The following is a 17,819-nucleotide window of genomic DNA, read 5'->3' on the forward strand; positions in this document are numbered from 1 at the left end:
CTTCAAGCGCGAGCGCTGCGGAAACGGCCCCTCGCGCCTCCCGCGCGGCCCCCGGGGCGCGGCGCTGGCGGGGCTGTCTGAGGCAGGGCCCGGAGCTGCGCCAGAGAGACTCGGCGGTCCGGGCGGTGCCGGTCGGTCTCGGCGGTCCGGGCACGCTTCGGGCGCGAGGTCCCGCCGGCAGCGCCGTTAGTGACACGGCGGGTGTGGCGCCCCTTGGCGCTCGGACACGATCTTTTAAGGAAGTCTGAAAGCGTGTTGTAAGATCACATTTATTTATTTTTGATAATAATTCTTTCTAAAGGTATGTGAACATGCAGTGGCTCAGTGGAAAAGTAAGTTGAGCCTGATGAAAAAGGCAAGTACAGGAAACAGCACGTGAGACACCTCTTGTTTTGCTACAAACCCTGCAGTAGCGAACAGTGGTTAAAATTTGGCCAACATTTAACGGAGTCATTTACTTTATGCCCGAAGAAATCAGAAGCATGCTATGGAGCTGTCAGTAATCTTTAACATGCCTCCTTTAATGTTTTTCTACTGCATTTCCTGTATTTTCTTATACTATAGAAAGAGTGATTGCAGAATATGTATTTGGGTTCTTACTATATCTGTTTGCCAGAAAAAAAGAAAAAATCTGTGATAAAGGCAAGAAGCGGTACTCCAAATATTCTTTCAGACAGCAAGAATAAAAACATTCACCAATAATCACTCCCACTGTGGCAACAATTCAACAACCCCATAGAGAAATCTTAAAAGGGGGAGGGGAGCCTAATTCACATAGCTACTGACAATATATTTTATTAACTTTTTGCAACTCCACTCCTAGTTTGTAGTCCAACATTGCATACTACACTTCGACAGTGTAAAAACAGACTTACAGCCTCAAAACATGACACATTGGAGAGGTGGATGCAGATAGAATACTAACAGGAGAGGAATTACACAGCATTGTTTCAGTCCTTTGACATGGCGTATGTAATACACCAGTCAAGTGCCTGTGGAAAGAAATAGCATGTTTACATGCCTCTTTGGCATCTGCCACTGAGCGATTTCTGCAGCATTTTCAGCTGGGGCTTTACAAAAAATATGCCAAACAAGATACCCTATTCTATATATCTGGCATAAGAGTCTCCTAATTATTGTATGAACGTTGCCTTGCGTGACACTGTCATACTGCTCCCTGATCCTCAATTGGTAGAGGGCATTTAAGTTCAGACAGTAGGGGAAAATACAAACATGACAAGGTAGACACCGACATAAACTGTCATAGGAAATTGTGGACTCTAAACCCCACAACTATGTGGTATGGAACATCTACAACTGAGCGTACCTTAAAGCAGGCTTGACCAAGTTATGGACAATGCTATTTCCAGCTCTATTTTCTGTCATGAGGGTATTTCAGAGGAAGCAAATATGTGCTAGAGAAAGTGACATATTAGAGGCTAGGACTATGAAAGAAGAATTATAATAGTAAGGTGACGCATTATTACAGCACTTAGCTGTATTTGCAGCTTGTAGAATAAAAAAAGTCCCTGTAATCGCCTAATTGGATTATTGCAATAAGCCAGAAAAAAAAAAAGCTGCCATATTCACCATGTTCTTTTCATTAAAGCTGTGTGCTGACACAGCAGCATGATGACTCGCAAGTTTCTCCAACTGACTCTTTCTTCAATTAAGTTACTCCCACCCATAAATTAACTTAGTGGATTGAAAAATACTAGGGGCATGAGAGGACATGATCTCCTCTTCAAATGTGTTTGGCTAAAAGCTTTGCAAAGACCTTCTAGAAGTGGCTTCTCAACTGTACCTATCTAAAATAAAAGCTCATTGCTGTACTGGTACTATCACCAGCCCCATCTAACACTAGAACATACGTAGCCTGCCTCAGAATCAGGAGCAATGGAAGCAGCAGTCACTTGAACAGAGTTCTGTCCAAGCTAGTAATCCATGCAAACAATCAGAACTGATTTTCCAAAGTTAAATATGTGAAGTTACTCTCTAATATGCATGTTTTATACTGGTCATGTTTAGTTTTATCCAGGTTATCTTCTTTGATGTCCTGACTTATAAATAAGAATTTTTCAGTTTATTTGTACACTGCTCTGTTTAAGTTATAATGAGGAACAGCAACAAAGTTATGCTAAATGCAGTATTAAGTAAAAAAGCAACCAATTCATTTTGTCAAAGGTAGGCCAAATTTCTCTGGTTTTCTGGCCTATTATTGATTCCACTGGATTACTCGACATTAGATGTGGCAGATTTTTCCATTTGAAGAATTTAGGATAAATAATAAATTCTTTGCTAAAATATACAGTAGTTAAACAACTTAATGGAATGATTGAGCAGATTTCCTTAGTCTTCGTGATTCAATGGGTCAGACTAGATATCAAAATGATCACCTTTGACTTTAAAAATAGCAACTTACAATCTGGTCCCAGATGAGTAGGTTACTCACACACAGGTGAGTAAGGTATTGCAGTGTTCTTTAGTCTCATCAACTCCTCCTAAAATAATTGATGTTGTCCTTTAAGACTGTTCACAGCTCTCTCTGATGTGCCACCTAGAACTTCAGTGGCTGTCATTAGATGTAGAGCTAAGTAGTGTGGTTTAGTGGTGGACTAGTCAGTACTAGGTTAAAGGTTAGACTAGACAATCGTAGAGGTCTTTTCCAACCTGAATGATTCTAAGATTATCAGTCCTGTTTCAATCTGGAGCCACAGGAGAATGTTTCTTGAGTAAGAAAAACTGTTCACTCACATACACACACGAGCAGAAAGGAAGCTGTCTCAACAAACAACTGTAAAATTCAATTACACTTCAGTCCGTGCAATACTTCAAATTACATTGCTTCACGTAACACTATTGCTAATGCAAACAGTGATTAAGGCAAGAAAATTTCAATTGAATACCTATATTTGAAAATACATAGAAAAATAATTGTCACACAGTCAAGCCACAAAATAAGGACAGCTCAAAGGTGACTGGCAGACATGCCTACTCACAAAATAACAATTTGGGTCTCCTGGGAGACGTCACATATTTTAAGTGTTCTGTTAGCTCCACATAGAAAAATCAGGTGCTTCTCTAACAAGATGAGTGAATGTAGCTCCACAATGCTTGAACTGAACTTCGCTCCTCTCTCCACATTCATTGGTTTAGAAAGTACTCTTGGTTTCTGAGAACAAGTTCATTTTAACTTCCCCCTTCCTGTTCCTCATACCTGCAACATCTCTCAACAACTCCCATCCCTCCAGAATTTCACTTCAGTGAGGTTTACAGAACGTGCGTATGGAGAACGGGGGTGTGAGAGGACACAGGACAGAAGCTAGTCATGTGGCTTAATCCAAGAACAGAAGGCACATACATACCATAGGCACAGTATAAGAACCTGAGGGGAAAAGTTTATGATCTGAATCATAAGATGAAAGTGTTAATTCACTTACTGAATTTTAAGTACAAACCTCTTCTATTTGACTCTCATCAAAAGCAAAGTATACTAGACAATATTAGAATCAACAAAAAATAGGCAGCAAGATCACCTCTGTAGCTTCTTTCCCCATTCAGTACCACCTTGAAGGGGAAAAAGAAGTCAAATGGGAGTTTCCACTGTATTTTGGGCTGGCCACGTGGAGGTTCTGGCCATTCCGTCATGTCAGCGAAGGTAACAACAGTTGTCAAAGGCACCAGGCTCATGCTTAGGAACTGTAACAAAAAGGAAAGTACAGAGTTTAGCATGCCTAACTCAAAAGATACATTTCCCAGATAAATTACCTAATGGTCACTCAAAATAGCTTGCATGTTCCATCAGTAGTTCTTCATATCCTCTTCTTCATGTAGTTTTCATGAAATGCTACAGAGAAGTATTTTAGTGGGGAAAAAGGAAACTCAGTATCTTCACAGTGCTGCCCTTTGCCATTTTTAAGATGAAAACTGACATCTTTCAATAAAAGGTTGCATGAAAGATTAAGGACTGGTTGTGATCCTGTAGTGACCTTGGGTCTTCACAATATTTAGGTCAGAAGGGTCAGGATGTGACGGCTTTACGTGTAGACCTGGATTGATTTTTTTTAATTTTTTTTTCCATACTACTCAACATCTGTAAGAGCTGTAGACTCCAAGCTGCCAGATGAAATGCAGATCATGAGAACACCTTGAGGAATACATCTATAATAGCATAGGTACACATCTTTCGTCTTAAGACATCTGCCAGTGGAAATCCAGATATATATATATAGAAAGATATACACACACACTTAGTGGAGTAACTCCTCTTTCTCAAAATTGATACTTAGTAGGTAAATTAACAGCACAGGTCTCAGGAAAGATCAGTAGCTACTGTGCATTGTGTTATAGATCTCCAGAATGGATGCAGTCTCCACGCTCTGCTACAGTAAGGCTTCTATTCAGAGGAAAGGCACATCTGCTAGTTGGTAATAAGAACAGAAGCAACGCAAGCTTTATTCTTCTAAATAACATTTGAGATAAGATCACCTTTGAGCAGCTCATTGCTGCCAGAAAAGGACAGGACTGCCACAGAGTTTGATCCTTTCCATAAAATAAGCCAGGGACCCAATATATCAATGAGTTTCTTTCTCATATTTTATGATACTGTTTCAGAAAGAAGATAGATTGGTAGGTCAGTTGGTAGACAAAACAGGGGACTGAAATTATCCTAAGCCCTCAGCATCTTTCTGTTTCAACAGAATGCTCTAAGACAACACACACACACCTTGAGCTGAGCACAGTTGCATGGCTAGCTTGGTTTGAGATAAGACCACGTTCTTTTGGCAGGAGCAATCTCACAGCCTGTCACCACTTCCCAGCCATTTCCCAGCTCTGCATTGCTAACCTTGAGATGGAACCTACTGGCAGTATGTGTTTTGTGCTAGTACTGATTTAAGCCAATCTGTGAAATCACCATCTCATTTCACTTTTCTGAAAACCTCAACAATTGGGAAGATTGCCTTTAGAGCAAAGTGGTGCAGAATGCATTCGAAGAAGCTCCAGGATGGAATTCATGAGTCTCAAGAGAAAAATACCAAGACTCCTGATGGATATAAGTTCTTGTATCAACGAGTAAGCAGGCACTGTCTCCATGATGTACATCAGAATATCCTAGATGGCCCTGAAATTAGTCACAACTAGAAACATACATTCTCATCCATTGCTACAAATACTTCCAGCAGATTTATGATCCAGCTGTCTAACTGGTATAATGCAGTTCAGACGGCACTTAGGGGAATGAATTTTCTTTTCCTACCTTGTTCCAGCTTTGACCTAGATCTGGCTGAATGATTCAGCCTTTTATCAATTTCACACATCAGGGTTTGACAATGACGCTACTACTGGCTTACGGTGCCAATGTAAACTGTTCCTGAGAAAGGTACATCCTAAGCGGATTTCTAAGGCTCTTCGTATCATCGCTAAAATGTCTTTACTAACAACCCTGATTTGTGGATTGCCACTCATGAAGTCATTACTGATTTTAATGGTGTTTTCTGCTGCCAGAAACTTCCTTATCATTTGCTTTGCAACACATCTTCTAGCCCTAAAGTCGCTGATCTTCTCTCTCTGATGACCAGCTATAGGACCCGAGGAAACGGCTTAAAGGGGCAGTTCAGGCTGAATATCAGGAACGGGTTCTTCACCAAGAGAGTGGTCAGGCACTGGAACAGGCTCCCTAGGGCAGTGGTCAGACCACTGAGCCTGTCGGAGTTCAAGAAGCGTTTGGACAATGCTCTCAGATACATGGTCTGATTTTTTGGGTAGTCCTTTGGGGACTCAGGAGTTGGACTCGATGGTCCTTGTGGGACCCTTCCAACTCAGGATATTCTATGATTCTAAAGTAATTAGCATCAGTTGCTCAAGCAGATGAAATCTGAATCTCATTGTTCCTGACTGGCTAATCCATACTGAGAGATATCCAACCTGCACTTTTACTAGGAATGAAGACAGAAGCTATGTCAATAGAGCCATATAATAGCTCAGATTTAGGAATTATCTGCCCAATAGCAGGCAAGCATGTGGAGAGTGGTGTCAGCTTGCCTCAAGGTAACGTATGTCTTACAGGGTAAACATTTTGCTGTCATGTTCTTTTAAATTACATTGCAGGGAAGGGAGACAAAGAGGAACCGTGAGACGCAGCCAAACAAGTGATGTAAAGTCCCATTTGGACTGAATCTGAAGTTCAAAGAATAGTAGTATATCAGACATTTGCAAGGTCATACCTCAGTGCCATGAGGGCAGGATGGACAGGTGTCAGCTGTTCCCCATTAAAGCTCTTGCAGAGAAGTTTAAGCCTTGAAATACACATGCTGCCCAAAAGATTTTGTCATCGCGGGAATCCAGCCTTGCACCAAAATGGGATCCACACATACTCAAAAAAAACTATTCACTTTCATTCACAGTCCTGTTAGCTCCACCTTCCTGCTGACATTAAGTAATCTCCTCTTAAAAACTTGCTTTCTGGCACATGATCTTTCCCCCTAATTCTTGAAATCTACCACCATCAGAATTAGACTATTCCTCATCTGCCTGCTGGTGATTTCAGAACACCTAGAGCGGTAGAAATATCTTCCTGAATAGATTATCAGCAGGCTGTGGAGTTTGTGAAATAAAAATCAAGATAAATTCCATAGCAAGGCTTTAAGGGACAAGATAAACAAGTAGTTGCTGAACTTTTATAACAACTATGTACTGAACATAGTTAAAAGTTTAAAGTTTGATTCCTTAACTGGCAGAAGGTGATTTGGGGTTGGAAAGAAAGTACCTTTTCCAGCTGTACAGCTGATTGAGGACAGTATCAATAAGACTATAAAACCACCTTCCTCTGTGGAGCTGTTAAATACAAACTCTTATCATTGTAGCCAGACCACTGCTACAGCTCAGTAAATTACAACTCAGAAATATCACGACCATTTGATTCTTTGGTTCTTAAATAATCTGTGAATCCCATTTAATGACTTTTGTGTACGAGAGAAGGGTTTTAAGTTCCATACCTTTAGAGGGTGACACTGATAAGAGTACCGTGCACTCAGTATTTGAGCTTGAGGGTTGGACAGGAGGCCCACCTTAGTCCACAGTATCTGTATATCCAGGGTAACAGGAACCATGCAACAGGAAGCGCAGTTCATAGCCTGAAAATAAAAGGCAACCCAAGCATCTCAATATAGTATTTTAAAGGTTGAAAAGTTGAAAAGGACCATTATAGTCAAAGTCTAACATTTTGTGTAGCAAAGGTCACAACTTCAGTGAGTTACTTCAGAACTAACCCCGTAACTTCTGGGTCAGGTCAGCTGCACGTTTTAGAGCTATACTCATCTCACTGTCATCTCATTTCCAGATAGAACTTGTCTCAGCATTATCACTTGGATTTTACATTCTATTAGGCCATCTCCTGATAGATTAAAATTATCAAAACAGAACTTCCCTCTTCTATAAATACTTGGATTGAAAGCTCTTAACTTTAGTTAGGTAATATATAAATATCCCTAGAAACTAGAAAATCAGAAAGGACAATAATAATATAAGCATCAAATTAATGGGAGTAACCAGGTAGTTCTAGAAAGCTGTCAGAAAACTAGGTAGTGCAACACTAGATTCAGTATTAAACTTTTTTTTGACTCTTTGAATATCAGGAACAGGATTCAAGAGAGATTAAATCTATCGGTTCTTCTTTTGTTTAATAAATATTCTAATAGTAAGAACCTTAATAAGGATGGCTGTATACAAAACACCTGAAATTCAGTGGATCATCACACAAAGAAAGCAAGCCCTGATGAACAAGAAAGTTCTTTTTTTCCCCTTGCTCACGCTCCTCAAACTAACACAACGATATAAAAAACAAATATTCAGATGGTCTTTTTACATTTATATTACCTGTACACTGCAGTTCTGAATCAGAATGGTCGTCCACTCTTCTACCTGGACTGAATGAGCACTGCCAATTATAGCAAGGTCCTCTGCTGTGTTCATCCCCTGAAGAGCCTCATATAACTTCATCTGGATATAACTGCAGTTACTTTCTTCCATTTGGGGTAGGCTGGAAATGAAATAAAATTACAGCTTTCACAAAGTGTTTTCCTGGACAGAAGCAGCTGATATCAAAACCCTTCATTCGTAATAGAATATGAAGTCAATAGAATCATTACAAAAGTATCAGTATTAAGCAGGCAAAGTTTTAATCCTTTCAGCAATGAGAAGCGAGAAGAACATGGCAGGATAACATATGATAAGGAAAACTGACAGCTTTTTAGCTATCTTATCACCTCAGTGTCACCCACATCATCAAATCAATCAGTTTTTAAGGTTCCATTATAAATCACTTCTCAAATACAAATGCTAATCTTGACCAAGACATGTCGCCAGACCAGACTCAGACCTTCCCAGAGGGCCATCGCTATGTGCAAACTGCTCTAGATGTCCACCATCCCTCTGACAGTCTAGTCCTCTTTGGAGTAGATGAAAATTCTGTAGAGAACCATTGGTGACCTAGAGAAAGCGCTTGGCTCCACAGAAGTGAGGGAGAAGCTATGGAAAAAGGTGCTGAGTGAGAGTCTTCCAAGTATGTCAGTATGGTTGACTGCAGTGTGTTCTCACCTGAGCTTGCAGCCAGTCCTCATATTTTTTCCAAATTGTACGGTGTGTCTGAGGAACTGTGAACAACTCCCATCACCCTCACTCCTTAAAATGCTCATCTAATAGACTGCACGTCAAGAAGCCAAACAAAAAAATAACAGATAATAAACGACACCCAACTTTTATTTAACATTCTCCTTATCCCGCATTTCTCCTTAACCCTACGGGGTTTCCTGACCAAAAGGCCTACTGATAGCTGCAAAGTAATACTGAAGTATGCCCTCACAGGCAAAGGTAGAATCTCAAAAGTCCAAACAGAATAGTACCAGGCATCAAGAAACCCAGAGATAAATGAAACTTGACAGCAGAAAGGATACATGCTGCATGGCACCAGTGTTTGCAATCAGCAGTGGTGCTCCAGTGATAAAGCCAGGGTTTCCGCTTCTAGGCAACGTATGAGATGGAGTCCTGGTCTATGAAGAGGCAAAGGGAAGAAACAAAACGAAAGAGAATGTTAAAGGAAAAAAGGAAAATGTTATCACCGATGAGATCCATTCTTCTGAGGAGACCAAATTTGTGTTTGCCGAAATGTACATGCAATGCATTTTTGGAATGACTAAGTAGGATACACTCCCAAAGCCTCCACTATTTGTCTTCAAATAGTGCTTCTGACCTGACAAGTCCATCAACAGTCCAGGAAGCAAAACGAACAAACAAACTAGATGTCATTATCCTGACGTGTGCATTCTACCAGGACGTTTTTTTGAGACATTGAATTGCTCAGTATTTCTCTCTAAGGAAGCAGATGTATCAATCTTGGCAATTCTACAGATGATCTGCAGAACAAACCCTGCCTTAACCTTGATTCTGAGTGACAGATTCCACTTCTAAATTATTTTATGGAGGGAGCCTCTAGGGATAACTTTAGCAAGGTTGCACTGCACACTTAACCCCTGAGGTCACACTTACTAATTCCTGAGGTCACCATTTATCCAACTTTACATTGCCTCCATGGGAGAAGGCTTATACGAACTCTAACACACATTAGCATTTCCCAGATGTCCACCCCCTCCAGAATAACTCTTATTCTCACTGCACAGGCAAAGTTAAAAAAATATCTGGATTAGATTTAGCAACTTTCACAGAATATCCCAGGTTGGAAGGGACCAACAAGCATGTGAACTTGTGAACAAACTGTGAACATCTTGGATACAGTATCAGCTCCAACCCTTTCCTTCATCATACCATGCTGGTGACCCTGATCTCATCCCTCTGCCCTGCTCCCCTGCCAAAAACAAACAAACAGAAAAAAAACACAAAGCAAATAAAACAACAACAACAAAAAGCCAGATCAAAATTACTAGCCCCTTCAAATTTGCTCAAGTGTGCATGCTTGCACAGAGCCTGTTCTAACACGGTTTACTTGAGACCAAAGCTATGTCCCCACTTGCTTCGAGCACCAGCTGTGTACCAGGGTTCTCATGCTATCATACTACTGTGATGCTGTTCTTATCTGTTCACATCTCATCTGTACAAAACTAGTTCACATGCTACAGAATACAAACTTGGCAAGAGCCCAGGGAGGATGGGGGCACTGACCCAGAAGTGCAAAGTGAAGTGCTGCTGCAGAGAGACTCCTGAGTTCCCAGAGATGTTGGTTACTTTGAACCGGACAGACACGCTCTGAATCCCATGGGTGCCATTGAATTCTATTTCATAGATCACCTGAGAGTCCAATCCAGAGAAGAATCAGAGACATAGTCAGGTAATAGGGTAACGACTTTAAGCTGGTGTTGAGCTGCCCTAAGGAAAAAAGGTTGACATACCTCAGAAACAGCATTGTTACACGTGTTGTCTTTCATGTGGGGAGCTCTAGGTGGTGCGACTGGGATGATCTTCACCTGGAGACAGTAAGCATATTAACAAACAGCAACTCTTTAAACAGAGTGTGCCTTTTTTACTCTTTTCCACTGCTTTTCCGTCAAAGTTGGATTTACTTTCCTGCTGTAGCTGCGATCTGGGGTTATGTCACTCTGTTCCAGATGCCCAGTTTTTCCTAAGAGAACAAGCTATTTCCCTAACACCAACCCCACCCATGCTCAATCATTTAAAAGTACACCTTGCCTTATAACCCTGTATTTTATCTATGTCACACTTACAAAAAGTCTTGTTTCAGGCACAAAATATTTCCACTCTGACAAGTTCCCAACCCATGGGCCTTACTATGAATGCCTAATATTCCAGATATATTTTATTTCAGAAGCAGAAATTACTTTCATTAGCAATAGAGACTGACCTTCATGGACTGCACAACGGTGCCATCAATTGGAACCTGGGGAAAACAAACAAACCGACAAAAAATACCAAAAAACAACAGTTTTGCTGGGTTTACAACTGCCTAAAGTCATGAAACCATCATTAAAAAGACCCTAGATATTACATTGACAAGAATGACTGATTATTCCACATATGTAAAGTTTGTCATCCATTTGTGATCTAGAAATCACAGACATACTGTACTGAACATATTTTTAGACCAAAAGAAAACTTTTATTCTTAGCCTTATTCTTTTTTATTTTGGGCTCAGTAACAAAGCAAGCCCTGAAAACATGAGTTAAATTTGGTCAATGCAATACTCTCTACTACAGTTATGTAGATTTAGAAGAATATTTCCAACTGAAGGGTAAACTGGGCCATTAGCCTTAATAAGATGTTAATATTTATATTGCTCTTTTATCTTGGCATACCAGAGAAAGTGGTGAGATGTTCTTATGCTAACATTCAGCAAGACCAGCATGATGAACCCAGAACGAAAAGCTGGTTATTTTGACATAATTCTCAGCATAAATAATGGGAAAATTGATATGAAATTCAATCTATGAATGTATGAAAGCAGCTCTGCAGAAAGAGGTCTCGCAGTCCTCATAGCCACCAAGTCAAACATGAGTCAGCAAATGCGCCCTTGGCTAAGAAGGCTAACGGTATTCTCAGCTGCATTAAGCAAAGTCTTGCCAGCAGGTCAAGAGAAGTGATCTGTTCCCCTCTACTCAGCATTGGTGAGGCCACACGGGGAGGGCTGGGTCCAGTTCTGGGCCCCCCTGTACACAAGAGACCAGGATGTGCCGGAAAGAGTCCAGTGGAGGTCCATCAAGATGATCAAGGGACTGGAGCGCCTTTCCTATGAGGAGGGGCTGGGAGAGCTGGGACTGTCCAGCCCGGAGAAGAGGAGGCTTGGGGGGGATCTCATCAGTGTGTATAAGTACCCAAAGGGAGGGTGCAGAGAGGACAGAGACATGCACTTATCAGTGGTGCCCAGTGCCAGGACAAGAGGCAATGGGCACAAACTGGAACACACCTAAACACTTCCTCCTTAGGGAGGAGACTCAAAAGCTGCTTGGATGTGGTCCTGGGTAACCTGCTCTTGGTGCCCCTGCTTGAGTGGCGGGTGGTTAGACTAGATGACCTCCAGGGGTCCCTTCCTACCTTAACCATTTTGTGATTCTGCGAAATAAAGATAATATGATAACTGGCATTCAACATGATTTTAGAGAGAACACGTTGTATCAAAAAAAACAAACCAAAACAAACAAACAAACAACAAAAAAAAAACACCTTACTCTTTCCTAAGAATATGCTTTGCTTGGTTGATCAAGTTGATGGAAGAGATAAAAAAACTTTGATAAACAGTCTGTTTAAAATGTAAGAGTCGTGGTTAAACAGTTCAAATTATGAAATATTGATGAAGTACCAGTTCTATGCATTAAGAACTTGATAATAACTGAAGTTTATTGAAAAGTACTTTGAAGTGATGGATTATTACTGATCAGGGACATTTTTAACAGCATTTCTAGCAAGAGGGGCATATTAATCAGAAGATCAAGGGGTACTACATACCAAATCACTCTCAGTTTTCAAGTTATCTGAAGTATCAATGGAAGGCAATGGAAAGATGTTTAGCAAAAGAACAAATATGACATGCACCTTTAGCACTGTGAAGTCACGGTAGTAGGAGGCAGCATCCAGGGCAGGGTCAGTAATGCAGCTCTTGCTCAAGTTGGTGAAAATCCGAGTACAGCTTGTGCTTTTACTGTCCAGGAAGCCTGAGTTAAGAGACATTGTCAGCTAAGACACAACAGAAGCACACAACCCTAAGAAATGCTTTCCCCTTTACTAACCAGCAGGATTTCCATCAACACAGAGTCCACTGACTCCCATTTTCACTGGCTGTCTAAGCACACTCAGTGCAGATGATGAATCAAAATAGATTAGGATTGGATCACCAGCCTGAAAAGACAATTCAGAGAAATTACAGACAACATCACTGTGGAACAGTAAGGCCAAGTGCAGGGTAACGACATCCTCAGGGCAGAGAGACAAACTGAAACTTCTCCTTAGTGCACAGCCAGTTTTGTCTAAAATGTCCAAACTTCTATATACAAGAAAACTTATTAGAAACTTTTTACACAATGAGGAATGAAAAGAACTGAAAATAATGTGGTTTATAGGGTAAAAATATACGATGAATATTTAAGTCTGTTCTCGTTAGGTCTCATTACAGACATCTATAGCAAAGGTATATCTGCAAACTGGTTGCTATCTTTTTTTCAACTCACCCGGTAAAAGGCAGAAAACGATGGCTGGACTTGTGATACTGCTAAGAAAGAGTGTCTGCCATACTTCTCCGAGAACTTCAGAAAATCAGATTCGTTTATATGCTGTGGCTGCTGGAAATAGTTCAGCTTTGCTAAAAGTTGAAAAAAGAAAAAAAATTCTACCAACATAAAATTACTAAAAAAGATGTTCTACGAAAAAGTAAACGTGCCAATATTTTTAAGAGGGGCAACTTCACTAATTATAAGCTAGATAGTGCCTTACAGTAATTAATCCTTAGCAAGACAGCTAACAGACTAATAAGAGCTATGAACAGGAGGATGATATCATGGGTACTACTTTGTACTGTTTCTTGAGAAACATGTTTTGATACACAAACGTGATTTTCTGAAATCATGAAAACTGCTTAAGGCAACTATCTTAACATGTGCTCTCATTTTTGTAAGATGCCCAAGTTGGACCCCTACGATGTTTTAATGACAAAACACCAGCAGTATATAAATTTAGTAAAAGCAACATTAAATGGATTAAAAAGTAATTAAGGCTGACAAACTTTAAAGTAAGTATGAATTGTGAATAGACATCCTAAAAAGACAAAGTTCTACTGGTATCTCACAGTGATGTCTTCCTGTCCCAGCACCATTCAGTACTGTTACAGTATTACAATGTTTTAAATTATTACTGCTAAAGCACTATGTCATATAATTCAGTCAAACGATTAAGGACATACTAAGCAGATTCATCCTGATGGACTTGTTCAAACAACAAACTTTTTAACACATGCAAAACATTCAGGTAACATCTATAAGGATTTGAACGGTAGACTAAATCACAGGACCCTTCTTTGACTAGTACCTGGACCAGATAACCTCCTAAGCCTCTCCCAACCTAGAACATTCTCTGATTTTATGACACAAGTCAGAAGTAGATGGGACTGTTGATCAAAACTCCCAGACAAGAGTGTCAAAAGAGAAAATAGTATGTGTTCAAACATGAGCTCCTAATCAATCTCAATGAATGTCAGTGAGTTGGACACCGAATCAGACAAACGAAATGCATTGAGGAAAGCAGAAGGAGAAAAAACATTATTGACATGCCCTATTAGGGTATGTGATCACTGTGAATCAGTGACAGCAAAGAAGGAAGTATGAAAATAAGTATATCAAATGAGTAATCCAAGATATGATAATAAACCGCTTTCTGAAAAGGGTAATAGGGCTGTATGTCAGATGTCAAACTTTCTCTACTGCTCTAAGCGCAGCAAATTAAGATATCTTAGATACAGAAACAATTGCTAAAGAGTGATTTGTGTTTAGCCAGGGAAACACTACCCTCAAAATGAGGGCAATGATAATTTTTTGTTTGTCTTCAGTGATGGGATGGTGATTCCCTATGGTCTCTCAGAGACTATAACAGACAAAATAATTAGTAGCAATTATAGCACGTAAGTAAGTTTAAAAAGAGATTCCCTAAGCAAAGGCTATCTATGAATTAAGTTAATGGAAAGAAAAGTTACTTACAGTCATCCAGCTGCACACAGAACAGCAGATCACGTCCACCAGGGACAGCAATAGTATCAGTACGATAAGGAGTATTAGTTCTGAACAAGAGCGATTTTTCCACGCACATTTGATTCACAGATCTGCAAACAGACACACCCCCAAAAACAATGTTAGACTTTTCCTGTAGAATTTCACTTCTTGCATTACTAAATGCCAACAACAAAACACAGTATTAATTTTCATCTGCTTAAATAAGTTACTGTACAATTTGCATTCATGATCAATTATGGAAAGCCTCTCTCCCCACTGTAGTAACTCTTTGGATACTCTCTATTTGTTTATTTAGAAATCGTTCTGAGATTCCTTGGAACAAGAAGCAGTAAAGAAATTCAGTGTCTGTGTCTTACAGCTCCTCTGGGTTCTTTCCAAAACCACAACCTGCAAATACAGGGCTCTGCCACAGATTTCACTCTCCAAACAGCTGAAAATACCTTCCTCTCTGACAGAATCTCTCAGTCTATAATTGCTCTGCTGGCTGCCTCCCGGTAGCACACGAGTTCTTTTTTCCTAAGGTAAGACTCCCGAGTTTCCACACCACAAGCCATGTCACAGAGCAGTCGAGCCCAGCTTTACCCGGGCCGCTAGAAAACCTGCCATCGGAAGCCTTGCCGAGCCCCGTCTCAGAACCGAGCCATTCCCCCGGCGCGGACAAGCAGGGCGGCGGGACTGGCGGCGGGACTGGCTGCCGCTCCTGCCGCCCGCCCGGGCCGGGGCCCCGCCTCCCGCCGCAGCCCGCGCCTGGTAGCCCCGGGACGGCTTCCGCCGGCATGGCAGCGATGGGAGGCCGGCCCGCCCACCTGCTGCCGCCGGCACGGCGGGACGCGTCGGCTGCCCCGGGGCGGCTCAGGCCGCAAGTTTCGGGCGAGCCGGCGGCGGCGGGGCGGGGCCGGGGCCGCGGAGGTGCCCGCGGGGCCCGGCGGCGGCGGGGCGGAGGGGCGGGGCGGCCGCGGAGGGCGCCGGCGGCGGGGATACGGGCGCCGCCCCGGGCCGCGCGGGTTCGGCGCGGAGCCGCCGGCTCGGCTCGGGGAGCCGCTCCGCGCGCGGCCCCGGCGGGCAGCTCGACGGCGACCCCCGGCGGGGCGCCGGGCCCGGCGGCAGCCAGCCGCGCCAGCAGCAGGGCCAGCAGCATCCCGCGGGCGCCGCGCATGGCGTCCCCGCGTCGCCGGGAAACGCGACCTCCGCCGCTGGGCCGGAGCCGGGCGCGTGCGCTGCCGCCGTGCGCTGCCGCGCGTGCGCCGAGCCCTGGCTGAGCGCCGCGGCTCCCGGCGGAAGGGCGCGGGGCCGACCGCGGGCGCGTTGGGAAGCGGAGGAGGGGCCGCCGCAAGGGGCGCGGAGCGCGGCGGCGTCGCCCGGCTCTACGGCGGGAGGCGTGCCTGCAGGCAGCCGGCTTCCTGTCCTGGCTGGGACGGACGTGGGCCCAGATGCACGTCCTCATCATCGGGGAGCCCCGGAGACTCGATCTCTGTTTCTTTTTTTTTTTTTTTCTCGTTACATTAGGGTTGACAATGGAAAAACAATTCAAAATAAGCAGAGGGTATTAATGTTGCTGTTAATTTCACTGGGATGAGGGTTTGCCCCAATATAGGGGCAATTGACCTACATAGACCTACATATTGCTTTCTGCTTCAGAAATTGCCACAAATTTGCTACAGGGTTTTCTTTCCTCACCGGCCTAAAACTGTCTCATGATTCTATGAGACAATATATTGGTCTGTGCATGCCGGTGTATAGGGATCAGCAACAGTGAGTTTGAAGGATTTTGTAATAGACAAGGGCACAGAGGCTTTGTTTGTCTCATGACTTTTGTTCTTGTTTATTCATACAAGCAAGGCAGTTTATTCTTTTTGATGGGCTGTGTGGTCAGGAGTAGGCTGGAGAACAGCTAGAGAATAGGAAGTTGTCTAAAGCTGAATTCTTTCCAGGTTCTTGAATATATTTGTAATGTTTCCAGCGCTTCATAAACTGAAAGGTCTACTATCTTGAAATGTACCGTATGTGTCACTTACTCAGTAGCTGGGCCTGAAGCATGGGAGTTTGGTGCACTTACCGTTTTTATCGGTTTTCACCCTACTGGCCTCTCATAATTCAGATATGGATGACTGCAAGAAGTGTCTTTGGAAAGTTAATAGCAATGCCATCCTTCAGCATGATGCGTTCTGTCTTCTCAGGGCTGCAACATCCTACCAGTGCAGAATTTCAATTTAGCTTAAAGTGCAAAGGGTTTACATTTAAACGTTGGATTTACACATTTAAGCCCATATATTGTCTTCATGACAACAGTGTTCTGCATCACAGCGTGCGACATCTCAGCAGCTGGAGGGAGAGAGAACACAACGGCCTCAGTGCTTCATTTGGTCTGTCAGATGGCAGCACGTTCAGGGAACTTACAGAATTTTTTTCTGTGCTTTGTCTGTTTGTTTTGTGTTGTTTTGACTGTATCTTTTCTGGACTGTTGTTCTCTGAAGGTTTATTTTTTATCATAAAATTGTTCTTGGCTGACATACTGTGAGATGACTATAAAGATGCGAAAGCCTCGAGTTTCGGAAGATGACTGTTCGTAGCCTGTGGCTTCCTTCTGCGTAGGCTGATATGACCCAAACGTCGCTTGGTGCTTCGTTCCGCTCCAGCCCGAAGCTGCAGTCACTGGTGGCCTATTTCAAAAGGTTTCACGTTGGAAGCTCTATTAAAAGCCACCAAAATTAGTGGTGATAGTGCTTCTCAGCAGTACTTCTACCTACAGGAAGCTGTCGGTCGTTGCTCTTGTTACCCTGAGCCCGCTTGCGCAGTGATTTCGTACAGCGTGTGCGCGGCAGTGAGCGTGCGTTGAAAGCTCGAGAGCATTTGTTTCCACGGAGCGTGTGGGATCTCTGCCACGGCGCACGCTGCAGCTGTAGCGCTGCCGACGAGCCGCGGCGGGCTCTTCCCGAGGAAGGGGCCGCCACCTTCCCCGAGAAACTGTCCCCACCGCCGGCAGGGCCCGCGCCCGCCGCCGCTCTTCGGAGGGGCGGGGTCAGGACCTAGTTGCTGGGACGCGCGCGGCGGGAGCGTTGCTGGGACGCGCGGGGTCAGGAC

At 43.0% G+C, this 17,819-nt stretch overlaps 1 protein-coding gene across 4 annotated transcripts; it reads right to left on the reverse strand.

The window, feature by feature from the left end:
- Nucleotides 1–250: 250 nt before the first annotated feature.
- On the reverse strand, nt 251–15,641 carry TCTN3 (tectonic family member 3). Of its 4 annotated transcripts, none has more exons than XM_035547523.2 (13): nt 15,545–15,641; nt 14,706–14,827; nt 13,188–13,318; nt 12,750–12,858; nt 12,556–12,674; nt 10,871–10,906; nt 10,401–10,475; nt 10,174–10,299; nt 8,952–9,047; nt 8,596–8,693; nt 7,876–8,038; nt 6,996–7,133; nt 251–3,699 (listed from the first exon to the last, which is right to left on the reverse strand). In XM_035547523.2, exons 2-13 carry the CDS (start codon nt 14,812–14,814, stop codon nt 3,478–3,480), a joined length of 1,422 nt encoding a protein of 473 aa, XP_035403416.2. In that variant the 5' UTR covers nt 14,815–14,827; nt 15,545–15,641; the 3' UTR covers nt 251–3,477. The 4 variants fall into 4 exon arrangements, with proteins under 4 accessions (XP_035403416.2, XP_050567741.1, XP_050567740.1 ...); XM_050711784.1 differs by lacking the exon at nt 15,545–15,641 and adding an exon at nt 15,321–15,451; XM_050711783.1 differs by lacking the exon at nt 15,545–15,641 and adding an exon at nt 15,179–15,321.
- Between the last annotated feature and the right edge of the window lie 2,178 nt (nt 15,642–17,819).

Source organism: Cygnus atratus, chromosome 7 (assembly GCF_013377495.2).
Source record: "Cygnus atratus isolate AKBS03 ecotype Queensland, Australia chromosome 7, CAtr_DNAZoo_HiC_assembly, whole genome shotgun sequence".
NCBI lineage: Eukaryota > Metazoa > Chordata > Aves > Anseriformes > Anatidae > Cygnus > Cygnus atratus.

Excerpts from the sequence above, each read along its gene's own strand:
- TCTN3 (XM_035547523.2), bottom strand. The coding sequence starts at position 14,814 with ATGTGCGTGGAAAAATCGCTCTTGTTCAGAACTAATACTCCTTATCGT. Across the intron at positions 13,319-14,705 it reads CTGTGTGCAGCTGGATGACT|CAAAGCTGAACTATTTCCAG; the intron begins GTAAGTAACTTT and ends TTCAACTTTTAG. Across the intron at positions 8,039-8,595 it reads AGGACTGGCTGCAAGCTCAG|CCTACCCCAAATGGAAGAAA; the intron begins GTGAGAACACAC and ends TTTCATTTCCAG.